Here is a 27,932-nt window from a genome sequence, read left to right as displayed (position 1 = left end):
TATTTTAAAAGCAACTTTATTACTTTCAACAATATTTTTAAAAAGTGACAATATTAGCAAGAGAAAAATGAATAGCGATGGCATTCCACATTTTTAACAAACTACAAGTAGAACTTGTGTTCATCTTGAGTTAGGTATAATTTTACACTACCTACCTTATTAGAAATACATAGTGATTAAAGATTACATTTGAAAAATCCTTTATTTTTATGTCAAAAAGTACATTGAAACACAAAATACGACCAGACTTCCATTTTATTATACTTAAAAGTTGCCCATCTATGTAACTTATGTCCATTTTGTCCTAAACTTCAAATGGACTCACACATAGACAAATGTCTAAAAGAAGGGCATTTAAGGTCACTATATATAATGGTATAAATTAATCTACAGGAATTTTTCCAAAGCATGTATTTTGACCATAGTAGCTCTGTACTGAAAAATCATACTTTCTGAATACTGCAGTATGATTGAGTAATATTTTACTAGTAATGTTTGCACATATTTAAACATTTCAAACTCTCCTGTAAGCCAGAATAGTTTATATTCCTTTTTAACATAATAAATCAATTTCTGCCATTTAAAGTAGCTAATACCTTGAAGTTAATTTCTTAAGGAAATAAATTTAACCCTTTCAATAAACTATGGTGACATTTACAAAGAATTTAAAGGCCAGTAACCTTATTAAAATTACTTCTGAACGTACTTGTCTAAGATTAACTGGTATAGATCTCTACCAACTTGCTCCTTTACTCCCCACCCCCAAACCCCACCTTTGCAAATTTGTGAGGTTAGTATGAAAAAAAAGAAAAGAGTTAGAGAACAGACCAAGAAAACTTCCAACCCTCCTTCCTCCTTAATACTTTATGTCTTTTTTTAAAAAGCTTGGAATTTCTGCTTACTGATGAAAAGTGTCTAATTTTTTGCACTGAATTTCTTATATCTGGCAGCACCTCATCCAATGTTGTCATAAAAATGATTATTAAATAGTCCTTTCTAAAAATCAAGAAACATTTTAATATTTCTATATAGCTATTTCAACAATAAAGACTTGTATCTTTTTTTTTTTTCATTTTACATTTAGTGCCACAGTTTCATTAAATTCATTTGGAGGATTTTCAAATGAGAGTGGAACACTCTGAAGTTCATAATATACAGACTCTTTTAATGATGTATCCACTACTGAAAAAGATTTTTCTACTGGAGATCCCGAAAGTGGCTGAAACTGTGAAGGATGCAATACTGTGGAAAATCCTTTGGAGGAAGCATTGCTATTAATTCTAGTATAGTTTTGGCTTCCAGAGCTCTTTTGGGGAGGCTTCTTGCAAACAAAATCATAACTTAATTCCACAGCAGTTTTCAAATTATCTATATTCAAAGTCCAGTAACCATCTTCATTTTCTTTGTACCTAAAAACAGAATATATGAGAATGCAAAGAATCTAATAAACATATATTTATGTGTCCTTATTATTATAATGACTAATAAAATGACAAGGAGTATAGAACCAATATCCTTAAGGGAAAATTTAGTAAATTCATGAATTGTTTATTTTTATTTCTATTCCCCAAACTAACCATTGAATAAGAAGTCCTATCTTAGTGCCTTTCTCATAATAAATGAACAATATATATTTGTTAATTTAATAAATGGTATTTCAAATGTTGGATTTTCCATACATATAGCATAATCAAGAGCCAAACACTGTTAACTAATAGATATAATCAAAGTAAAAAGTATTATTGGAACAAATTAGCTTTAAAAATAAAAAATGTAAATAAGCAGCATTTTTTAAAGTGTTCTTCTTTGCTATAATCACTGGCCACTGTTGGATCAATAATATTCCTCAATATGAATTTACATTTGTAGTGGAAACCATTTTTAAGAGTAAGATGCAGTACACAGAGCCCTGAATTCGGCTACTTGCTATGTGTGATTTTCAGACATTCTCTGTCCAGTTTACCTCATCTGTAAAATGAGGCAGTTGGAGTACAGGAGTTCTGAAGTTCCTTCTAGCTCTAGATCTATGACACTAGGTATAATCAAGGCCAAAGGCATCTGAAGAGTAGACAGGAACTAGAATTTAATAGTTAGGTATTCTTCCCTAATGCAAACCATTAAGTCTTTTGCATATCTAGATCTATATAATTATACAGATCTAGATATTTATTTATAAATAGATATGAGTATATCCAAATCTATAAACATACTCATATAATCTATATTTGTACTGGAAATGCTATCTAATCAAATGAACACTAAAGCATAATTACTTTCTATGTCTTCAAAAGGCTTTATTAGTTGAATCTGTGGTAGAATTCTTATTTCAATTGGAAAGAATAAACTGAATGCCACTGTAAAGGACTTATATACACTAAAATATTACTAACAGCATTTTTTATATAACGAAAATGAACTAAAAATAAAGTTAATGCCCCTTGATTGGGGACTCACTGAACAAATTACAGTACATGAATGGAATATTACAATGTAAAAAAAATAAGGTATAGTTATTTATCTGCATGGGGAGTCATAGGAGCTAATGCAGAATGAATAAAGTAGCAACAGGAAAACAATACACATGACTACAGCAATGTAAATAGGAAGAACAAGAACAAAGCAATCAAAACTGAATTCTGTAGAATTACAATAACCGAGCTCCATACTAAAGAAGAGATCTATTTCCTCCTTTGCAGAGGTGAGGGGCTATGGGTGTGAAACACTGAATATGTCAGACATTTCTGATGTTGGTTGGTTTTACTGAAAATTCCTCCCTCCCCCCCCACTTTTTAATGCTTCATTAAAAGAGGGGAAGAAAGAAATATTTTGAGAACTTTGAGTTACGTAAAAACAAAAAATGTAAATTAAAATTTATTTCAACAAAAGAATAAGCTTATGAAAAACTCAAAATGAGCACCTGAAGCGAGAACGGCAACTGAGCTGATGCATCTTGCGGAGGTGTAAAGTCAAAGTGTAGCACCAGGAAAAGCACTTCTGACAGATATGGCATTTGTACTTTATGGTGCCATTACTCTGCAAATGAAGAAATTGTAACAAAATGAAAGAAAAATAAGACTTGTTTTTAAAAGGTAGGATTTATAATTGGGAAGCCTCAATTATTGTCACAACATAAACTTTTTTTGGTGTTTGTCTTAAGTAAAATGTCTCCTTTTCCCACTTATTCACCATACATACTAATTTTATAATAACACAAAGTTCACAGCCAGTACTGGCCTTATAATTTATAGTCACAAGAATTGCCTGGGTCACCGAGATGTTAAGTGACTTGCCCAGAATAGCTAGTATGTGTTAGAGGTAGAACTTGAACCCAGTTCTTCTTTACTCAGAATCAATCTCCCTATCCACCATGTGTGGCTGATTCTCTTTGCAGCCATCTTAGCAAAGACATAAAACATTTGACAAGTTCGTGGTTTTTAATGCTAAAAATTTTTTTTTAAATCTATAGGGAAAATATTTTATGAAATGTCCTTTCCTTTGTCATAGGCATATATAACTTAGAGATCTTGAGACACAAAAGGGCAAAGATGACTTTTGTTAAAAAAAAAAAAAAACAGAACCAAAGCTTTTGCTTTTATTTACTTACTTCATGCACTCTTTTGTAATGCTGTCTAAATGTTTGTAAGGTACGAGCAGTGAAATCACACCCCCTCACATCACAACAGTAAGCCGATGAATCATTGTGCGTTTCAATGTGTTTACGTAGATCATATGCGTTCTTGAAGCTTAGAATTCAGATAAAAAGAAGTATTAGTTAATATGCAATTTTTATGAGAATCATCATTTTATAATTTAATGCTTATATAAACTTAGAGTATTATTACAATGCCTGGTAGAAAATCCACATTTATTTGTAAGAAAATGACTCAATTACAGTATACATCTAGTGTTTCCATGTATATCCAGGACAGGTATATGGAAAAATTCAAAGTTATTTTTACAGAATCATTCTCATTTGTATCTGAATATGTTGCTTTCTTTCTGCCTACTGACTATGTATAAAAGTTTGGTATACTTCTGAGAAGTGAATGACCAAGGTGATTCAGAACATGAATAAAGAATAATGACCCACTACTTCTCTGCCCTTAACACCAGATCCAAACTTCTTACATCTTTTCAAATAAATTAAGCCTTTTACCATTTTTGAAAATAAACAATGTTACAGAACTAACCATATCCAGATGAAACTCAGTGAAAGCCTTACCAAAAAAAAAAAGGGAGAGCTTTTGAGAGTAGAATGTTGCATCCCAGGTCCCTGACAGAAAGTATTCCATTAAAGGTGTCTAGATGAAAACAGTGATTTAATAAGGTATAATGATATGTGTTGCTTTTTGGATTCCAGGGTCAGTTGTTCTCCTTTCTATATTTAATAATTTATATTTTTCAGTGATTCTTTTACATAAAACTGTTACTCATTTATCTTTTGAGATATTTAAAACATTTTATCTATATACAGAGTATTTATCATATATTTATTTTAAATAGATGTATGTATGTATACACGTACATGTCTGTTGACAGACATGTTTGCGTATATACATGCATATATATGCACATGTATGTGTCATACATGCATACACAAACACATAGTTATCCCTTCCATATCGCAACTTTCCCCATCCTGGTTTCAATATATCACATGTTGGAGTAAGAAATTAAATGGTAATTTTTTGGGAGTTTTGCAGAAGTTATACATGACAGAGAAGGCCAGCAGACAACACAGAGTCTATGACCAAATACTTAACCAAATACTTAACCCAAATTGTACTGTAAATACCCCATAAAAGAAAAAAAAATTCAGACATCTTTTCTGGTACAAAGGGAGGGCTAAAAAATTTTACGCGGATTTTTCCAATGGGGCTCCGTAGCCCTATCCCCCTTGATATGGAGGGGATAACTGTATATATTTGGAAACTTACAAAAAAGCTTTAAAAAGAACCAAGTTAAGTGCTTCATTACCAAAACTAAATTATTTCTACTAGTTTGTTTTGCTATCCTGTCCTTGGTTCTCACCTGCTATCACAGAAATCACAAAGGAAAGGACGTTCATCACAGTGTCGGAATCTGATATGTGTTTTCAGAGATGAAAAATTTGTACATACCATATCACAAAGCGGACAGTTAAGATGGCTGACTAAAAATAAATGAATATAAAATCTGAGACAATAAAATTGTTTTTTTTCAAGATTTTTTTACTAATTCAAAAAATCCTCTAGTAAACTATCCCTATATTGTTATATTCCTATTGTTTTCAGTAGTATAATTTCTAATATTCTAAAATTAAAATTTTTTTCTGTATTTTTTTTGTCACAAAGGATAACTGAAGTAGAGGAGAGAGGAATATATTTAGAAATGATTGTGATAAGAAAATAGAATATCATTAAAACAAAAAATAAAGTAATTATGTTCAACAAATATCCCTTAATAATAATTTTCAACTTCTTCTAAAAAATGTATTTACACTTCTTAAAGCCTCACTTCAAGAAAATTCAATATACAAAAATCCAAATTTACAACAAGACAATGAATATATTTCATTTTTGAAATTAGTATGAGTTTCCTCTGAATAATTGGTTATCACAACACATTAAAGATAGTCTAAATTACATAAATCCAATTTTAACACTTTTTAAGAGGTAAATTTATTATGTAAAATGAAATATACTTGTATATACAGATTTAAAATCTGATGGCATTCAGGATGCAAAACACATGTATTTTTTTTATATGGCCAGTGCATGGTTATGCACACTAGTTACACAGGTTTTCTTTTCCTTTTCACTAGGAAAGGTAAGAGGGAAAGAGAATATATCTTTGTTAATTAAAAAAGATTAAGTAAAAAAACAAACTGTGACTAGGCATAACAATTTTGTAGGAAGAATTAAAATGTTTGACTTACCATGTATTCTAACATGATCCCGCAGAAGTCTCTCACTGGCAAAATGTTTGCTACAATACTGACATATAAATATTTGTTCTGAAAGACACATAAATTCACCAGTTCAACATTTTAAGAACATTTTTGTCAGGAAAACAAAATAATGCCAAAATAAAAATAGCATGCCTTCATATAAAGAATAATTTACTACAAAATGAATAATTTAATAAATGTTCTAACATTAAATAAACAAATATGAACATTTTTGTAGATGTTTCCACTTGATTCTTTTTTATTGGTAATCAATACTTTATATTTGCAAACAAAAATCAATTTTATATCCAAGAATATAAAAATTAATTCTGAAATTAAAAACTGAAAACCTGGAAAACCCTCAAAACACTATACATGTTAGTCCTAATTCCTGCCACTTTTCCTTCTAGGAAAAACATTTTATTTCTGGAATGTTAATATCTAAAAATTATGTTCTGCCCACAGTACATTTTACTGTTGAAACCTCAGCAACTACATGGTCGGTCCCAGATAAACAACGGGCCTCTCTGTTCTTAGTTAGAGGCCATATATATAGAAGCAAAGAATCTGGTTCCCAACAATCAGAGGAGACCTCATAACTTTCAAACATAGAAGAATCAAGTAGCTATATAGTTACTGTCCACGGGTCAAAAAGTACTACCTGAGGAGATATTTGGATTCATAATTCTTGAGGGTTATCTGGAAAATATATTCAATATGACTGAAGACCCTATGCCAATAGCAGGGGATCTTTAGAGTCGGGTAGCATCTAGACTTCAGGTGTCCCATAAAACCATATTTCAAACAACCCATCAATCAACAAACATTTATTAGGTGTCTACCATGTGCCAGGTTGTTGTCGCCTTTGGATACTGGTGAAGCTAATTCTACTAATTATTTGCCTCCTGAGGGATCTGAAGCTTCTTCATTCCTTTTGGTTTCATTTATGGAGTGAAAGTTAATATGGAAGCAGGTCATTATTTCAGTAATATTTTAATTCAGTCCCTTAAACAAAGCTCTTATACATAGTACTAACAGTTAAATCTTTTGTCAATAGTCTAAAAATTGAAAAGGGAGAATAAAAGACATTAATAAAAGGTATTTTACCCAACAAACTCCCCCCAAAAAACCCAATAACTTAAATGAAATGAATAATTATGAAAATAAAAATGCCCAAATTAATAGAAGAGAATTTAAATAATCCAACCTCATAAAAAATAATTGAACAAGCCACAAATACATCTCCAAAGGAAAGAAAAAAACCTGAAGAAATGACGAATTTATAAATGAATTCTATCAAACATTCAAAGAAAAATTAATTCCAATATTGAAAAAAAGTGTGTCAAAATAGGAAAAAGGGATCCTACATCAAATTCCTTCTATAATACAGATGTGGTCTTGATACCTAAGCCAGGGAGAGTCAACATAGAAAAAGAAAACTATAGACCAAGCTCCTTAATAAACTTAAAATTAGCAAGAAGGTGACAGTAACATAAAAAAAGATTACAGTCTTTGATCAGGATGGATTAATAACAGGAATGTGGGATTGGTTCAATATTAGGAAAACTACCAATAGATTACATTAATAAAAACAATCAAAATCACAGTTGTACCAAGAGATTCAGGGAAAAATACTTTTTACAAAATAAACACCTATTTCCTTTTAAAACAAGCACGTATGTGTGCATGCACATATACATGAAACAGGAATACATGGACCTTCCTTTTTCATGACAAGTAGAATCTACCAAAAACCAAGAGCCACTATTGTATGTAATGGGATTAAACTAGAGGCTTTTCCAATAAGATTAGCGATGAAGTAAGGGTGCTATTTGATGTAACTGTTAGAAATACGTTATGTTAATAAGACAAAAAAGAGAAAGTGAAGGAATAGGTTTAGGTAGAGAGGGAAAAAAATACTGCTTTTTGCTGATATGATGGTTTAGATTAGCCTAGAAAATCAATTATATGAAGTAATAACTTCAGCAAAGTAGCAGTATACAAAATAAATCCACATAAATTTTCAGTATTTCTATATATTTATCACTAAAACCTAGCAGGAAGATATAGAAAAATTCCACTTGAAACAACTGTAGGATTTAAAATACCTACACCATAACACACATAGGAACTGTCTGAATACAACAAACTACAAAATACTTTACAGAAATAAAGAGACTTAAAGGACTAGAGAAATATTACTTATGGGTAGACAAAGGAAATATAACAAAATGATAATACTACCTAAATTAATTTATTTGTACCATATTAATCAAAACACCAACTTTATAAAGCTAGCAAAACAAAAACAAAATTTACCTAGAGGAACAAGAGTTCAGGACTGATCTCAAGGAAAAAATAAAAGTGGGAAGGAGAGGGCATTGAAGTATCAGATCTCAAACTATACTTCATAGCAGTAATCATAAAAATAATTTGATATTGTGAAGAAATAATGAGGATTAGTGGAACAAATTAGGTACAAAAGCAAACAAATACAGCAACTTACTGTTCTAAAAATCCAAAGATCCCAAATATTTGGGTAAGAGCTTACTATATTAAAGAAGCTGTCATGAAAACTGCAACTAAGTAAATATCTCACATAATATACTAATGTGGATACATAATATAAACATAAAGGGATATAAACAAATTAAAGGAGCAAAGAAGAAATTATCAGATCCTTAGATCTGATAAGAGTTCATTATCCAAAAAAAGGATAAAAAGGTAAAACAGACAGTTTCCATTACTTAAAATTAAAAAGTTTTTACACAGACAAAACAAATGCAGCTAAAATTAGAAGGAATATAGGTAATTAGGAAAAATCTTTGGGGAAAGTTTCTGTTATAAAGTTTTCTAAGGTATTACATATTCCAAAACATGCAATGAGCTGATTCCAATGCATAAACAAAAGAGTCTTTCTGTAAATGGTAAAAGGATGAGAAGAGGCAGTTTTCTGAGGAAGACATCTAATATATCAAAAGTTATTTTAAAAAATGCTCCAAATCAACTAGTAACTAGAGAAACGCAAATTAAAACAACTCTAAATTTACATCTCACACCCAACAAATTGGCAAAGTTAAAAAAAGGAAACATGATAAATATGATGGTTGCAGGAAAACAGGCACTAAATTAATGCCCTGTTGGTGTTCTGAATTGGTCTACAAAGCAATTTTGTACTACGCCCCAACAGTCACTAAACTGCGCAAACCCTGGACCAGGTGATACCTCTACTTGGCTTATACATGCCAAAGAGATCAAAGGAAAAAAGGGTCCATAATTACAAAAATGTTTATGACAGTTCTTTTTAGTTGCAAAATGTTGCAAATTAAGGGGAGATACCCATCAACTGGGGAATGGCTAAATAAATTTTGGAGTGGGGGGGGAAGCTAAACAGATCTTGAGCTACTTTGGGAGTCACTGTTTCCAGGAATAGGGATATCAGTAATCCCTTTTACTGATCCCATTTCATCTGGAATATTATGTTTACATACTTCTGGGCACCACAGTTTCAAAATATCATTGATAACCTGGAGACCATCCAGAGGAGAGCAATTAAAAAGGTGAAGGACCTTGAATCAATTACATTTGAGTTATCAGTTGAAAAAAACTGGGGGTGTTCAGCTTGAAGAAAAGATGAGACAGATTTAACAGCTTACTCTAAGTATATGCAAGGTTGCTATGTTGAAAAAGGATGAATATTGACATAATGCATATGGATACAATAGAATATTATTGTACTTCAACAAATGATGAAAGGAAGGTTTTTCAAAAAAAACATGAGAAGACATTTATGAACTGTTACAATGTGAAGTGGGCAGAACTAGAAAGAAAATTTCTACACTGACAATGTAAAGACAAACAACCATAAAAGATCAATGCAGTGACTGACCATGATTCAATCATGGATCGATGACACTTAGAAAAGGTGATACTCAGGGTGCAGAATGATATATTTTATGACATACATAATATGGGAATTTATTTTATTTGAATATATTCTTCACTAAGAGGGGGAGAGAGAGAGGAAGTAGGAAGGAGAAAAATACACTTAATGGCTGTATGACCCTGGGCAAATCAATTAATCTTTATTTGCCTCAGTTTTCACAATTGAAACATAGGGATAATAACAGAACCTATCTCCCAGGGTTGTTGTAAGGATAAAGTGTTCAGCACTGTTTCTGACAAAAAGTAGTAGGTACTATATAAATGCTAACTATTAATCAACAAACATTTATTAAGCACCTACTATGTGTCAGACACTGGTGCTAAGCCCTAGGAATACAAAGAGGCAAAAGATAGTCCCTACTCTCAAGGTACATCTAATCTTACATCTAATGACTTGGTGTAATTATTATTCAGGAGCACACCAGTCAATTCATCATTCTGTTAATAAGGAGTGTCTTATCCAAATGATCTAGGCTTGTAGCCAGGGTTACATATTAATTTCGTGTCTATATGCCAGGTGTTGTGCTAGGTGCTAACAATGCTACACACACACACACACACACACACACACACACAGAATTGGTGATGGGCTACATAAAGGACTGCCATTTATAGCGGCAACAAGTAGGGCAGTTTGACTGAAAAGGAGAGTGCAGCAGAGAGAGGGGGAGGGAAAAGGACAAGGAGAGGTAAAAATGCAACAATTGTGGAAAGATGGCCTGGAGCCAGGTTACATCTTTTTGGATTCTGTCTCTGTCATTAAGTGTTACCCATATGGCCTAGCTTTCAGTCATCTTCAAGTTAGAAAATTATGCAATTTATGACATCATATAAGTTATTTATCCAAATGTTAATAGGGCAGGGCAAACACACAGGGATCCCTCCTCTGAAAACCTCCTTCCCTTTTCTCTGGCAGTCTCCCATACCTGGAATGCTCTCCCCCTTGCTTTGCTGACTCACCTCCCTGGCTTCCTTTAAGTTCCGACTATAAAGCCAATTTTACTGCAAGCCTTCTCAAACTCCTCTTAATTCTAGTCCCTTTCCTCTTATTTACTATTTATCCTGTACATAACTTGCTTTGCATGCATGTTTGTATGTTGTCTCCCCCATTAGACTGTGAGTTCCTTGAGGAAAGGAATTATCTTTTGCCTTTTTTATCCTCAGTGCTTAGTATTGGTATTTAGCGTCCAGCACATAGCAGGCAATAAATGTTTACCAACCGATTGAATGACTTGTAACTATCAATTGATGGATTCTATTTTGAGTTGGGACTTTCAATCAATTCCAAATCCATCTCATTGAACTACTGTCTAGCTCAAATCTGTCCATTTTCTATTCCCATTCTATTCTATTCCCAAAGAATAATGAATCTCTCCACACTTAGCTAGAACAGCATACAAAGTCTATCAACAGTATAAACTATGACACTTTTCCAGGTCATTAGAATCTGGAAGAGCTTGTGATCACTTGGCACAGTATCCAAGCATCCAATATAACCTTCAGACTACTACAACTTATCAGAGCGTAACTTTTGTGGAGGTTCTTTGAGATGGTTTTTTTTAAAAAATCACTCCATTTTCCAAGTATTTCTAGATCTATAGGAGAGATAAATATGGAAGTAATATAATAAGCAAGGCAAAATTTAAAGGCAATGTTGTTGCTCATCCTTTGTACTCAAGGATCACCGGTGACATCAGGATGCTGCAGTCAAGATACAGCGTCCAACATGAGCTCCAAAGACCACCACAGGTTGGCACAGTTTGAACATTTGATATAGAGCTGTCCAGATTTGTACATCTCACGTTTCCTTTGCGCGACTGCAGTTCTGTTTTGCTCACAGGACACAGCACCTTCTTTGATGTAGGCACACCATGCTGGACTCCCTGTGCCAGCATTTCCCATGTCTCACATATCTCACAATTGCTTTTAAAGTTCTTCAGTGAGACCTTGAGAGTGTGCTTGTACTTCCCCTTCTGACCTCTGTGTGAGCACTTGCCTTGTGCTAGGTCTCCGTAAAATAGGAAACATTTAAAGGCAATAAGAATCTCTCTTTTATTGTATTTCCATTTTTTTTTTACATATTCTAAAAATAAGGTTTCTACTACAAAACAAAATCTGTTAAATTTCTTCCAGGTTCTTAAACTAAAAAATAGCATAATATGCATAGAGCTACAAATATACTGAAATCTTCTTAGAGAAGTGCCCATCTAGCTCTCTTCAAAGTTGAGCTCAAGTACCACCTCTTAGCCTTTCCTTATCTCCAAAATACCATTTTCCTTTGCCCCAATTACTTAGCATATTTTTCTATTTCCTATATGTATGTGTATTATACTCCCCTCCCATTGACTATAAACTCATTAAGGGCAGTTAACTGCTTCATTTCATTTTTTTTTTTTTAACACCAATGCCTAGCATATCATAAACATCTGGTGCTTAATGCCTGCTGATTGACTGATTTGACAGACTCCTGAGCTACATTTCAATATTAGTGGGGATTCTTCACTTCCTTGTGAAAATGATTATAATTTATGAAAAATCCTAAATAAGTAATTATCAGATGTCTGCTATGGGTCTGGTATAATTCACATTACACCAACTCAAGGTCGCTTATTTAATTTTTGGACTAAACCTATTCTTCAGCATAGCCAACTCCCTGTAAGTAACTTCCTCTGCCAATGCCAACTGAAACCTTTGCTGAAATTTGGGTCTTACCGAGTTACCTAAGCCACTGAAAGGCTAAGTGACTTTCCCAAGAGGCATATAGCTAGCATATGTCAGAAGAAAGACTTAACCCCAGATCTTCCAGACTTGGAGATTATCATTATTCCCAATACATCTTGCAAAATTATAAAGTATTAAACATGGAAACTTTCTTCAGTTCGGACTTATCATAGTTTCAGAAGAATCAATTGAAAATACTGTTTTATTTTATTGGCAGGACAAACTGAGAATGGAAAGGAAGCACTGTATTGTGAATGGAGAACTTGGCTAACAAGTCAAAAGACCTGTGGTCAAATTTGCCTAAGATACTAGTCATATGAACCTGGACAAGATATCTAGCCCTTCAGCCCCCTAGGCAACTTCCTAGAATTGTAAATTGCAGAGAAGTTAATAATCTGCACTGGTAGAGGAAGTTCCTCACTGAGAGATCTCTATACTGATGAAATCAACAGATTCAACCAAAAGAAAAATGCTTAATGTCCCAAAATGTCCTCATACGTAACCCAAGCACAGGGAATTCTGTTACAGATGGTTGGAGGGTGAGGGGTGGGGAGGAATAGGGATACCAAATCTACTTACTGTCCTCTGAAATCTGTCGTTTTGCATGATCAAAAAACTTGGTATTGTTGGAGAACATCCCTCCACAAGAGGGACAGGCCACTACTTTTTCTTGAGTATGTGTTCTTAAGTGCTCTCTTAATTTGTGCCGACTCTTACATGTGCCATCACAATCTAAAAATAGATGCCATATTTGGTTAATAGAAAAATATCAATCATAAACTAAACAATGTTTTCTTAAGTGTTAATGAAGTACTTATAAAGTAGAAAAGGAAATATTAGCTTTAGTTATACTTAATGAGAACAACTACAGTGTTTTATAGAGAAAAAAATAAATACAGCATACTTCTATCTACATATACCTTTTAAAATGTGAATTAAAAGTTATATAACATAATGAAAAGCTACTTATGTCAAGCTTTTAATGAACTGGCCTGTTATACTTATTTCACGCTATTAAAAAAAGTCAAACCAAAACAATCTTCAGAATTTAAAGGGAGAGGGAATAGGTGTCCAAGAAAAGCCACTTCAAATATGTACATAGAGCTTAACAATATTTAACACTTTCATCACCTATATAATGAAATATATGCTCAAAAGTTGACGGATAAACCAAGAGCTTGAAGGTAAATAGTATCTTCATGGACAAAACAGGAATTTTAAAGTGAGCTATTAAATTAAAAAAATGATAGCCATCAAAGAGAAGAACTCAATAGAAACACAACAGTACAACATTGTTGTAAAGTTGTTTTACTTGTGACTGACTGTGATCCCATTTGGGGTTTTCTGGGCAAAGATACAAGAGTGGTTTGTCATTTCCTTCTCCAGCCCATTTTAGTGACGAGGAAATTAAAACAAACAGGGTTAAGTGACTTGCCCAGAGTGAAACAGCTAGTAAGTGTCAGAAGCTGGATTTGAACTCCAGTCTTCCTGACTCTAGCCAGGCCCTGCACTATATCAATGGCGCCATCTAGCAGCAAAAATAAAAACAAAACTACACAAATTAAAAACTGCAAATATTATGTTATTTCTGTAGAAGTATTACTAAAAAGAATTAAGGTTCAAAGCAAATTGAGACTTCATTGTTATCAATATTCTGATTTTTTAAAAAAATAATACATATAATAGCATAACATAGTATACATCAGATTACATAAGTAGGCAGGAATTTTTATACATTACTGTACAATTATTATACATTATAAATTACTGTACAGTGATTCTTATTGTTCAGCATCAAAGTTCTTTCTACAGGTTTTCTCAGCCAGGCAATATCTCTTCCTAGTTTGCACTTTATTCAACATATCTGCATATATCTAAGTCTGGCTGACATAACCTCATTTCAATATGCTGTTTTGAATTTACCTAGTATATAGTGAAGTGAGGCACAACCATGGCAGTTTATGGAAGCAAACCTCAAAGAAGTCCTCCATTGTGTCATTCAGAGACTCTTGGAGTTGAAAATGACTTTGAAGGTTACTTGGACTAACCGCCACCAGGAGTAGGCCTCTCATCTACAATGTCCCCTGATAACTGGTCACTCTGACTCAGTTAAAAGACTTCCAGTGACAGAGAACTAACTACCTCCAGAGGAGTCCCATTACAACTAGTCCCACTATAACTAGTTAATAGTGTTAACTCTAGTTATCTTGAGCTAAAATCTGCCTTTCAGCAACTTTCACTTAGTGTTCTCAGATCTACTCTCTGGGGTTAAGTAATACAAATCTAGTACTTCTTCCACATGAAAGCCCTTCAAAGATTTTAAGACAGTTATTATGTTTCCCTCATTCTAAGCACCATTGTTCCAAGTTGCCTCACCATCCTCACACAAATTTTTATAAGCTCTGGTTTATCACTGTCTCTTCTAAAATGTTGTGGACAAATATGAACACAATACTTTAGAGGTATTTTAACCAAAAGAGAACATAACAGATTTTCTTTACTGTGAAGTTGTCAAGGCAGGACTGTGTAAAAGATAAGAGGGCTAGATCTGGAGTCAGGAGACCTGGGTTCTTAACCTAGTTCAGTGTTTGACATCCATTTCCTCTTTTTCTGGAGAATTTTATTTATGCAGTTAAATAACAGATTAGCATTATTTTTTTACTTTCTTATGATGTTGACTTATATTGGGTTTGCTATTCATGAAAACTATTAGTTTTTTTTCCCCACATGAACTGTTTCCCTCAGCTACGCATACCTTTCCAGTCCTCAACTTATAGCTGACTTTTTTAACCCAAGTTCAAGATTACAAATTTCTTCCTGTTAAACTGTATCATGTTATAAATTACAGATAAAGCGACCACCTGCATTGGTTGACAATTTGTTCGTCTGGAAGTTCCCCGAATTAATGAAATCATAAGTCCAATCTCTATCTTTCTTCCACATAAGCATACCATTCATTACTTTATTCAAGATACTGGTAAAAACTTTGAACGGAATTGTACAAAACTGGCTAATGGCACAGCTTTAGGCATTCTTTATTGCTAATAAGTTTCTCCCAGTATTAACTGAGCTGCTATTTGATACTGAATCCATTTAACAGCACTATTATTTAGTTCATATTTTCATCTTGTTCATGAGTATCAAGAGATTTTATCAAATACCTTGATATATATCCTGATATATGATGTCTACAATATTAGTTTCTCATATCTATCATAATAGTTCCAAAATCATAGTAATGCTTTGCCAGCAAGAAAGGTAAAACAGTAGTTGCGAAATAATTAGCAATTTGTCAGGTCTTGTTTATGTACACTTTGAAATATAGTGTTCAATGGCACACAGCTTCTAAGAAAAGAGAATTGAATGTTTAACTGCTGGAATCCCAGCATGGATAATTTACTACAACTGTGAAGTAACCTTTCAATTACACTTAGCACTGATCAGCCTTTTCCTGAAATACTGTTTCCAGTATGATGATCTATAATCCAAATAATATTTTGAATTAGAAAATACTTAAGGGGCGAAAATATTTGAAATAACTGAAAAGCAAAAAGAATAGAAATCTTTACCAAAAAGAAGAAATTATAAAAGGCAACACTAATTTTTAAATATCTTAAAGGCTGTTTTTATATAAATACACACACACACATATGTATCTCTCAGAGCAAGGGAAAAAACCCTCCCCAAACCATTTTGAATCCCCAAAACTTGAGAAAGGTCTAAAATCTGAATTGCCCGATCAGGAGAAAGACATTTTGGCTCACTCTGAACTTAACCTACCATAATGCATGCTCTGGCATGACAGACATGCTTTGCTTTGCTCTCTGAGTGAACCCAAAATTCCCCTTCCTGTGTCAGCAACTACAAGACAGATCAAGAGCACTCTTCTGTTTGTGACTGTCCAGGACAGGACACTTGAACTGGATGCCATCTTGAAGACTGTCACTTTTTCTTATTTTGGCATTTTATGGATACATGTTCTGCTCTGTTCTGCTTGTGCTCTCCTTCCTTTCTCATATTATGGTTAGCACATATGGAGGCTGTAATTTTGGCTGACATAGGCATCCTGAGCCAGGAAGGGAGAGAGGGGTGACAGGGAATTACTCTGAAGATATAAGGTCCCCTTTATCTATCTGTCCTTGGACTCGTTTTCCACAATGAACTCCCATGTATATCTTTATATGCATATTCCTTAAGCTTTGAGAAAAATAAACATGCACATGCAGCCTAACTTTGCTTGTCTTTCTTAGAAGGAACTCAGTAATAGTTGACAATACATATACACGTGTGTATATATGCACACATACATACATACATACACACATATATGGGAATATCTGGCTGATTTCCATTTTAACTGAGAAAGGTATATAAGGAAATGTACTCATTTTTTCTTTATTGTGAAGTTGTCAAGGCAGCTGTGTAAAAGGTAAGAGTACTAGATCTTGAGTCAGGAGACCTGGATTCATAACCTACCTTGGTGATGGACAATAAAAAATCTAATCAGTCAAGTATTTGTCAATCACTTATCATGTGCTAGATATGTTAAACACTGAGGATACATCTATAATAGATGAATTAATACCTACCTAAAAGGAACTTATATTCTAATGGGGAAGACAACAAGCACACACACATACATATACATATTATATATACATATATGTATGTTTTTACTTATATACACATACACATAGGTAAATATTAACAAAGTAGTCAAACACCAGGTTGTTTGGGGAGAGCACAAGCAACTGAAAGGGATCAGGAAAGACATCTAGATGACAGTTTTGAGCTGCATCTTGAAAGAAAAGAATTCTACAAAGAGTTGAGGAAAGAGTGGACAACCATGAGGGCTAGTGCAAAGATGTAAAGATAAGAGATGGGATTTTGCATGTGTAAGAACACAGAAAAGCTCAACTTGGCTGTACTTCAAAGTATGGGAGGGGAAGTGATAGCCAATGACACTGGAAAAGCTGAATTGGGACAAGGCTTTGTAGGACTTTAAAAGCTAAACACAAGAGTTTTAAAATTTATTCTACAGGAAATAGGAAACTACCAAACTTACTGTATCAGGGCACAGTGACATGGTTAGAGCTACAATTAAGAAAAATTCCTGTGGCATCAGTACATAGGATGGATTAGATTAGGAAGAGGTCTGATGCTGGGAGACCAATTAGAAGTAGAACAGGAAAATAGCTTTTTGGGCAGGGAAGATTATGTGCTGATTTCTGAGAAGCCATGGAAAAGCCTCCTTCACAGCTGCATCACTTATATTGTTCTAATCTCTAACTCCCACCCAAAATTTCAGAGGAACATTCCACCTTGGGGTTTGCCAATCAGGGATCAACAAACAGACCCAGGCAGGCTACTATAAGTCTTCCTGCCAAAGCAGGCAGAAGAATAGCGTTAGAATCTGACATCCATATTGTAAATAGTTGCTGACACTGTGGGCAGTGGATTTGGTCAATATTATCGCAATAATATTTTCTGGGTCTAAATAAACAGAAGGTCCCTCTCCTCTGGGCTACATACCTTCTTAAGGTTTCCTCCAAACTTAGTATTTTCAGGTCATGTGGCACATTCATATAAATAAGCAATCATTCACACTACACTAATCTACATAAAGAAACAATAGGAACATTTTGGTTAAAAAAAGTCTGCATGTTACCTTTCCAGCGACAGAAGATGGCTTTTTTATTGTTTAAGACATTTTCTTTTTCAGCACAGTAAGCATGCATGGTAACATGTTGATAAAACCACTCTGGGTTATTGATAGTCATCTGAAAACATTGCATAAATATTAATTCATTCATGCAAATAGAAGAAAAATGGCACAAAGGAGGATAACAAGGCAAATTCTGACAGAAGGGATTAAATAAGGTCAGTACTGCCTATCATGGTATCATTCTATATTAAATATTACTATTTAGCATTTTTCCTGGGTTGAAAACTAAAAAATTAATAAGGATACAGACTATCTTGTTTCTATTGAAATTTTGGAGAAAAGGCTCTTTGAGATATTTACTAAATGGACGTTAAATACTAAAAACATATTAAACTGGTGACTATAAAAACTTCTCACTTCCTTACTAATATACAAACCATCTATTTTTTCTAAAATAGTGCTTAAAAATTATCAATAGCAAAAATGTCTAATATTTACAAATATTCTCTCATTTTTTTGCTTAGGTAATGCTTGACAGAAATTACCTGTTTTCTTCTGTAAGAAGTTGCAGATATTTCAATATCTGAGAATACATGGTCATAAAAACTTTTACAATTTTAAAAAAATATATAGAATACTCATAAAACTCTCATCTCCCCTGCCAACAAATGGAAATATTCCAAACAATTTTGCTATGTAATTTATATGAAAAAATATGTGTATATATACACACATAATAGTTCAAGAATCCATAGTTCCATCAGTATGGATTTTTATTTCCAATATAAATGAAAACCTCTCTGCAAATCAGCATTTGGATTTTGAGAATAACTACAGCATCATTCTTTGGCAAATCTGGCAAAGAGCTTCTTCAAATTTAACCAAATAGGGGTCCTAAATCAATAGCTACAGTCTGTCATTGAGTCTTTAATTAGAAGCTTTTCCAATTTAATAGGACTAGGCAAAGCTTGTGTCTTGCCAGCAAAGAACTCAAGATCACCCTTTCAATTATGACTAGGACTGTGAAGTGGAGGGATTAATATGTATGTGTAGTAAATCTGGTAAAATATTTTGTATGTCCATTTAGAAAGCTATTTGTAATATAACAGAATACTGTTGGCAAATTAAAGTAAAACACATTTATCTATTCTACAATTAAACCTTTCCCAGAAGGGAGAAATAGCAAAAAGAAAACAGAAAAAGAAAAAAGGATTACCATGACAACTGCTTTACTTACATCACAATGCTCCCAACAGCAAACAAAAGTGTCTGTAATCTCTGGTACCATATTTTGGCTGTGATTACTTTGTGAACATTCTGGCAAATCTTGGTGGGACGCTCTTATTTGAGAGCCTAAGTACTTCAGTTTAGTGTGATAGCTATGGAAATTCACATGGATTATCAATTCATTGGGACCAATGGCACAAAACTCACAACTTCTCCAAAGACACTCATACTGTTCTAAATACAAAGCGAAGACAAGAAATTCCACAAATGTAAAATGCAGATTTCATAGGACAGTATTTGATCATATATAATTTACATTTTTGATATTTATTAGAGGTATTAATGTGGTTGTTTTAATTCTATCATTTGTTAGCAATAAACTTCTACACTGGTACTTTAGCATCTTCATCTCATCAAATATAAAACTTTTTTTTTAGTGTCTCAAGGTTTAGCCCCTTTTTCTTAAATAAGGAAAAATATATAATTCAAATTGATATTCAACAAATTCTTAGTACTGTTTACCTGGTGTTGTGCAAAGTACAATGAACTAAAAGCCAAGACACAAGTTCTAGTTCTGGTTCTGTAGTTATCTTATGAAACCTTAAGCAAATTGTTTCACCTACCTGTGTTTCCTTTTTTGGAGGCCATGCATATTTTAGTAATTTTATTTTCAACTGCTTTTATCTGAGGTAAAAGTTTAGGCACATCTTATTAGGTACTGTTTTGGGTCTGGAATCACAAATCATCTCTTTCATATTTGTCAGTCCCCTTTATATACTTACTTCATATAAGCAAAACATCAATTATGACCACAGGCGTCTCCATCTTCACTACATGGTCACCTTTTCATCTTAATATTAAAATATGGTGAATCATAAGACTTACAATCATAATTGTTTTGTTATTATGTACTATTGACTCTTCATACTACTACTTACAGCAGCTGTTCCAAACCTTTCTCTTATCAAGCCCTATGGGTTGTTACCTCCATAACTCTCTCAGCATATGATCTCATTTTACAATTCGCTAAGAAAATGGAGATACCTGTCTTTCCTATTCCACATGTCAAAACTCCATTTAATATCTTTACCAATTCTCCCCTCCTTTATTCCAGGCTCTGAGGAAGAAGTAACCCCTTCTCTTTGCCAAGACCAAACTCTCTATCTATATAGACAATCCCATTTTTACCCATTTTCTCTCGAAGATCAACACATTGGTCATCAGTCTCTTTCTCTCCTCCCTTGCCTACAAACCTGTTCAGATTTATCTTATCCTGATGAAACACCTCTCTTAGTTACACCGAGGTTGAAAGTACTGCTTAGGTGATCATCCATTCAATAGCAGAACTCAAGCCTTCAAAAGCAGAAGGCATTTACTTAAATGGCAAGGAAACACAAAGGAACTGAAGCAGGCATCACACATTCCCCGTACGTATAAAGAAATGGCTTTTATTTCCTATACTTTCATGAGAGCACTAGTCAATTTCCTTTATGATTCCTCTGTACCTCCAACAGAGCAGGAAAGGGGCAGATTCAGCACTTTTCAAACCTCTTGCAATATAGAGCATCCTTACTGGGTTAACATTATGCTGAAGTCACAGCCTTTTGGAACATGTATTTTAGACAATTTTTCCCAGTGAAAAAGATTACCTTGACTCTAAGCAGTGTGGGAAACAGAATAAAGTTTTCACATGACTGGACCATTCCTTCAAGCAACTATGCCTTATCTCTCCCCTCACTTTTACTGCCCAACTCCTAGGGGGGAAAGACTACACTCTTTGCCTTCAATTGCCCACAACATGTTCGCTTCTCAGTCCCTTGCAATCTGCGTGACACTACCACTTGAATGAAATTTCTCTTTCCAAATGACATCTCAATTGCTAAATCCCAAAGTCTTTCCTTTGTCCTTCCTCCTTGATCTCTCTGAAACCTACTGCACTCTACTCTTTCCTCCTCTGGCTTACTTGACTTTGCCCTCTCCTGCTGTTCTGCTACCAGCATTCTCAATTCTTTCCTGGATGACTATCTGTTCTCTGTTCCCCTTATCTTGATTATTCACCCTAGCTCTCTCTTAAGCTGTCTTCTCTTAGTGATTTTACCAGCTTCCCATTGTTACAATTATTAACCTCATTCAAATGTTCCCCAGTTACCTATCCTATTTTAATCTTTCTCCTTTATTATCCATTGCCTGTTGAACACCTTCACCTGGATGTCCTGTAGACATCTCAACACGTCCCAAGTAGAAAAATATCCTCTTCCCCCAAAACAAATTGTTCTCCAGACTTCCCAATTTCCATGATCCCTCTGAGTACTTAGTACTTTCTTCTTCAAATTACCTTATCCCCAGCAATTCCTTTATCTCTACCAAAATGAAATTTTATTTTACAAAGCTCATGTTGCTTCTACATAACCTTTCCTGAACACTCCAGTCAAATAATTTCAGTTCCTCAAAAATATACCATGTTATACCTTTCACGAACCATCACACTCTATTTTGTATCATATTTATACACATCTTGTTACCCCCATTGTAAGTTCCTTGAGAAAAAGGACAATGTACCCTTACGCATTTTCATTATTAGACAAAAGGTTCCCACATTCACTTTTTGTTGTTTATTGCCTATATTGGTTATTGTCATAATGGCATTACAAATCATGATGGCATGATTCCCAAAAAAACAATTTCAATTGTCATAATTCCAAGACAGCAGTGGAAAAATCTCTTTGAAGTCATGGGATTTCAGAAGAGTGGTCAGTTCTTCAAGAATTCAGATACTAATTTTTCCTTAAATAAATCACTTAATTTGTTCCCACTAAAAACAAGAGAGTTGAATTTGATGTTCTCCAGTACCCATACTATGGTATCAAACTATGATTTTCATATAGGCATAATTTATTTTAAAATACAGTTGTGTTTGCTTAGTACTTCAATTATTTAGTTCAGTCGAAAGTTTTTTTCAATGCTCATAAAAAGCGTGATAGAATGTACTGGAAATATAAAGAAATACTAATAACAGGTTGAGCTAAATTAGTTTTTCTTTTGCCACCTCACAAAACTACATTCAGTTATTTTCTGATCCATTTCTTTTTTTCCCCTTAATTAATCTTCATTTTTTACCTCTCCCCATTTCCTTTGCAAACAACCAACTACTCTGGATCAACACTTTAAAATACTAGGTAATTTGGGGATCTTTAAAATCACAATTAGAGTGGCTGACTCAATAATGAGACTTTAATGATAGCTCCGTTAGTAATAACCTGAATGACCCTGTGCAACTGTACCATTTTTTTTAACTCAATTTTCCTCACCATGAAATTCTACAGTAACATTCAAATAGCCACATACTTTAAGCATCAGGTGCCAGGTACTGTGCCAGGTACTGTGCCAGGTACTATGATATGTGCTGGGAATACAAAGACAAAAATGAAATTGTCTTCTCAAAGACCTTACCTTTCATCGGAGGTAACATGCACAGAGATTAAGTATGAGGTTTAACTTAACTGTTAATGACAAGGATTCACTGCTTTATTTTCATCACTTTTCTTTGAAATCTCTCTTGACTTTTTTTCATGTCCCTTGGTCAATACTCTAGCTATAGTCACCATAAAAAAAAAAGGACTGGTTTTTTTATAATTCAAGCCTGATTACTTCAATAGTCTCCTACCTGACCTAATAATCACAGACTTTGAACTGAAAAGGTTCTTAGAAATAATATTTTTCCATCATCCACTTTACAGATAAGGAAAACTGAGGCCGTAAGAGGTTAAATGATTTGCCCAATGTCATAAAAGTGGCAGGGCCAGAATATGGATCGAGGCCCTCCTGACTCTATTTATCCGGACCTAACCGTACTTTGCTGACCTTGGCCATATTAAATTTGATGTGCCTAAAACAGAATTTACCTTTTCACCAAAACCCGCCCCTCCTACAAACTTCCCTATCACTGTCAAGGGCACCATCATCCTTCCAGTCATCTAGGCTGCCAACTTAGGTGTAGACTCTTCACTATCTGTCACCCTCCATATTCAATTACCAACACCTGTCCACTTTACCTTGCAATATCCCTGCTTCTGTCCTGTTCCTTTTACCACTGTGGGGCAGGCCTTCACCTCCACAAGCTGGGACTACTATAGTAGCCTGCTGGTCAGTCTGCTAGTCCATTCTCCATCCCACTACCAGTGATTTTCCTAAAGTGTAGATCTAACCCTATCACCCCCTCCTTTTCCTACTCAATACAGAAATGGCTCCCTGTCACCTCTAGGATCAAATACAACATCCTCTGCTTGATGTTCATGTTTCCTAACTTCCTCCTCTCCCAGTCCTTTCCACTCACCTTTCTAATCATCCTGAACCTTCCATACTCCTTTATCCAGTGACAGTGGCCTCCTTGTTGTTCCCTAAACAAGGCATTCCATCTCTGGGCTCCTAGGATTTTTTCAGTGTGTCCCAGGGGTGACAGCATGGAACTGAAAAGCTCTCCTTCCCCATCTCTGCTTCCTAGCTATCTCAAGTCCTTGCTAAAATCTCACCTTCTACAGGAAGCTTTCCCAATCTCTCTTAATTCCCTGATGATTATTTCCTATTTATTTGTATATAGCCGGTTTTTAGATATTTGTTTGCATGCTGTCTCCCCAACCATTAGATAGCGATCTCCTTAAGGGCAGGGATTGTCTTTTTTGCCTTTGTATCTCTTAGCACAGTGCCTCCAACATAGTAAGGACTTAAAGGCTTACTGTTCCAAAACCCTTATTGCCTTCCATATCAGACCATTTCTAATGTAACTAATAAACATTGCCAGATCAACAATCCTAAAACATCATTCCAATCATTTAACCCAGTTATCAAAAAAGAACTTCAAAGGTTACTCAGTATCTTCAAGATGAGGTCCAAACTCAGCCCCATGGACCTGCCCAGCTACCTTCCACTGACCTTATAATCAGTTTTCCATATAAACCCTCTGGTACCACCAAACTTTTTTTTTAACTAATGCCCTAAACACCTCCTTGTCCCACTTGCTTACTGGCAACTATAGTTTTGTACAGTATTTGGTACATACTGGACAATAAAGAGAAGCACAAATGCTTTTTGATTGATTTTACACTTTTCTGTCCTTGCTTCCTGAAACAATGTTCTTCCACCTCTTTATCTTATACAGATTTTAATAATCACTTAAGATCTAGCCCATCACTTACGTCCTTTCATAAAAGAAATTCTGGGTCACTCCAGCTTTGTCCCTCACTTCTCTGTCAATTATTGGCTGAGTCATCCAGTTGCTATGGTAGTGTAATGCTGTGTCATTTACTCCACTATTCCTAATTATTATTTCTCCTATTGCTATTTTTTCAGTTATACTTGTCTTACCTCAAGTAATTATAAACTCCTGCCAACTTTACACATATCTATTTTTGTACATTCCATGACCCTCAATGAATCCCTCCCTGTCCTTAATAAGTACATGAAAAATATTTATTAACTATGTTCAAGTATTATAATTTCTGCAGGACATAGGACCATACCTTAAACTGAGCAAATGTTGGAAAAAGCTTAAGTGAATTTCTTTTGCATCCAAAACTATCCCTTGAAATGCAAAAAAAAAGAACTTGACTCTTCTTTAAATCAACAAACGTAAACTTCTTCATCTAAATCAGTGCTTATAAAGTCTTATTCTACAATTTCAAAAGTAATCTAATTAGCGTGAAAGCCTTAAATTGATGGTCTCACAAATTTTAACAACATTGAAAAATAAAGGCTACTCAATTAAAAGAAATCTTAATTCCTCTACCCCCACGAGTCAAAACAGTGCATTCCTCTTTCAGACAAAGTACTTTTGCTGTGTCAAAGCAATTGGAAATAGCTTTAATCACAAAGCTTTAACAGCTTTTAATTATTTTAAATCAAAATAAGTTTCAAAAAAATTCCAAGTAGGAGAACATCTGAATCAAAGGAAACTTAAGGACTTAATAAAAAAGCATCTGCCTCCAGAAAAATTATGCCAAACGCTGGCAAATACACTGCCACGGGTTTTGTTTGCTTTAAAGCGCCAACACAGCAGCCAATTCAAGGATCTCCATGCTAACTTTACCTAGTTATCTAATAAAGCTGAAATCAAGTATTTTCAAAATGTTACTCCCAACCAGGCCCAATTTATTTTATGCCCATAAGCTGGTTTTAACCCTTGCCTATTTCTGCCAGTTTTTGGTCGAGAAAAAAAAAAAGCAATTTATACCGGGGAGGGGGGGCGGGACCTACGTTGAACCTATTACCTAATTTTTCCCGTGAGTCACTGAGGTGTCCTCGCAAGTGCCTGGTCACGTGATTACAAAATTCCTCCATGCCCTTTCCTACGAACGTGCAGTCATTCCATTCACAAGGCAGGACCAGCTCGGAAGGCTTTACCTTCTTCCCCGGGGCCATGCCTGAGGAAGATTTTTAAAAATAAGCCGAGCGCTCTGATTTTTTCCAAGACTTCCGGGGAGATTTTTTCCAAGACTTCCGGGGAGATTTATGAGTTGGGTACCACAGGCCCAGGCCCGCCAAGGGGGGAGGGGCTCTCCGGCCTCACTACCCCCCCCTTCGCCCCCAGGGGCCGATGCTCTGAAGGAGGAGCCCCCCCCCCACCCCCCGCACCCCTCCTCAACCTAGGGAACCCCGTTTGAAAACGCTCGGGCTCAGACGCAGGAGATGACTGCCACCCTCGTCACGAGCTGCAGAGGAAGGGAAGAAGGGGGAGGAGCAGCGAGCAAAGCACGTCAACGTCAGTCAACGTCAGCCAACGTCAACGAGCGTTCGGGCTTAAGCCCCGCCTCCTCTGGTTGAGGGGGTGGGGGAGGGGAGAGAAGAGAAGGGGGAGGGGGAGGAGGGAGGAGTCTTCAGGTCAAGGAGAAGGAAGCCAGGCATCTTATACAGTTATTAAAATATTCTAGGGGAAAGTGGTTTTCCCCTGTCATCTAGACCAAAGGGGACACTTGGATGTGTGTCTAGAGAGTTATTAATGTGTGATAACCTGGATTTTTAAAACACATTAGTCAAATTTTCACTAAACATATTTTTCTGTACTTTATATATTTTTGGTCCTATGGAAATTTTATAAAGTAATCTGAACATATTTGAAAGAATTATAAAGAAACAAGAAAGAATGGTGGTGGATGCCTTTTTTAAAAAAATTCAATGGAAAAAACTTAAAATATCAAAACCCAGGCATTCACAGAAAAATATTTGTAACTTTTGAGTATAGCTCGTTACTTTAACTTTCACATCTAAATTGTCATTTTTTTGTATTTTCTGATTTGGCCAAGTATTTACTTGCTGAATAAATTACTTTAAAAATGATCAAGCTTCCCTCCCCAGAAGTGCTATCTTCTTATGTACTTTAAAATATTTTTTTTCACCTTGACTTCTGCTGAATTTTATGAAGAAACATCTAGCTTTTCTTTCTCTGCTCTTTTATAACCCTAAAATGTCATTCTCTAGCTTCTTTCTGTCAAATAGAAGTACACCTTGAATGAATAATAACTCAGATTTTATGGAATGCCTTTTCAATGTCCCATTAAAGGCAAATGCCAGGGTTTTTGTCAGTGGCTAGCTTTGATTCTGAATAATAATTCCTTTTAGAGGTAGGCAAGGTAGGCAGCCTAGGGAGCAACATCAGGTGTAAAGGGGAATTTCAGTTTTTCAAGGGACGTTTTAAAAATTACTTCATAAAAATACTTATTTAATGCCATAGAATTCCAGTCTTCAAGGCACATAGGTGTTTAACTACATGTTTTATAGGGAAGGCTTAAATACATATTCAAGGGTTATTTGGGTTTACTGCAGAGTACACAAATGGTTTTGTCCTAGTCTTTTTTCTTTTTGTGTCTAATCAAAGTTCTTCAGATGAAGCCTATATTCTCCAGCTTGTTTTTGAGGGTAATTGGACATTTCCTTTCTAGAATGGAAATTTTTCTTTTTCACTGAAGATTATTACATAATTTAGATGTGAAAATTGTTTTAAACAGGAACCCTCGTTTAATTTACCAGAAGAGCTGGGCCATAGATTGCATAGCCTTACTAAGTCATCCAACAGAAGAACTGATTTTCTTAGGCACTGTGTGATCTTTAAGTGTTGTCTGATTAAATTGTGTTTGTGCAATTTTAGTTCTTAAGTATATTTTGATTCTTTCAAAACTGGTAATCCATGCATGATATATCCAAGAGTATTCAGTTAACCAAAAGATATATACCTTAATTATTATGAATCAAAATGAGCTTACTTATTTATAAATTGAAATTTTAGTCTGTAAACCATTTAATCTTTAAACCCTTTGTGCACAGAAGCTTCTTCCTTTACAACATGAACTGTGATTCCACATTTTGTGTATAAAAAAAAATAGGGAGAAATAGAGGCATGGCCAGTTCCTCTATATACATTCTATCCCATCGATGTGGTACTTGTTTTCTTCTCTG

At 34.6% G+C, this 27,932-nt stretch overlaps 1 protein-coding gene across 2 annotated transcripts; it reads right to left on the bottom strand.

Moving 5' to 3' along the window:
- Positions 1-26,262, bottom strand: LOC140506980 (histone H4 transcription factor-like). 2 transcript variants are annotated; one of them, XM_072614764.1, is made up of 10 exons: positions 26,126-26,262; positions 25,751-25,903; positions 19,498-19,721; positions 18,264-18,375; positions 13,175-13,327; positions 5,918-5,995; positions 5,032-5,152; positions 3,605-3,743; positions 2,918-3,033; positions 1-1,409 (listed from the first exon to the last, which is right to left on the bottom strand). In XM_072614764.1, the coding sequence occupies exons 2-10, from the start codon at positions 25,899-25,901 to the stop codon at positions 1,070-1,072; spliced, it is 1,434 nt and encodes a 477-aa protein (XP_072470865.1). In that variant the 5' UTR covers positions 25,902-25,903; positions 26,126-26,262; the 3' UTR covers positions 1-1,069. The 2 variants fall into 2 exon arrangements, with proteins under 2 accessions (XP_072470865.1, XP_072470866.1); XM_072614765.1 differs by lacking the exons at positions 13,175-13,327; positions 26,126-26,262 and having other exon boundaries at positions 25,751-26,097.
- Between the last annotated feature and the right edge of the window lie 1,670 nt (positions 26,263-27,932).

Source organism: Notamacropus eugenii, chromosome 5 (assembly GCF_028372415.1).
Source record: "Notamacropus eugenii isolate mMacEug1 chromosome 5, mMacEug1.pri_v2, whole genome shotgun sequence".
Lineage (NCBI taxonomy): Eukaryota > Metazoa > Chordata > Mammalia > Diprotodontia > Macropodidae > Notamacropus > Notamacropus eugenii.
This window is presented reverse-complemented; position numbering and strand designations above follow the sequence as displayed.

Excerpts from the sequence above, each read along its gene's own strand:
- LOC140506980 (XM_072614764.1), bottom strand. The coding sequence starts at position 25,901 with ATGGCCCCGGGGAAGAAGGTAAAGCCTTCCGAGCTGGTCCTGCCTTGT. Across the intron at positions 19,722-25,750 it reads TGACTCACGGGAAAAATTAG|AACAGTATGAGTGTCTTTGG; the intron begins GTAATAGGTTCA and ends CTTTGTATTTAG. Across the intron at positions 3,744-5,031 it reads TGTGATTTCTGTGATAGCAG|CTTCAAGAACGCATATGATC; the intron begins GTGAGAACCAAG and ends CTGAATTCTAAG.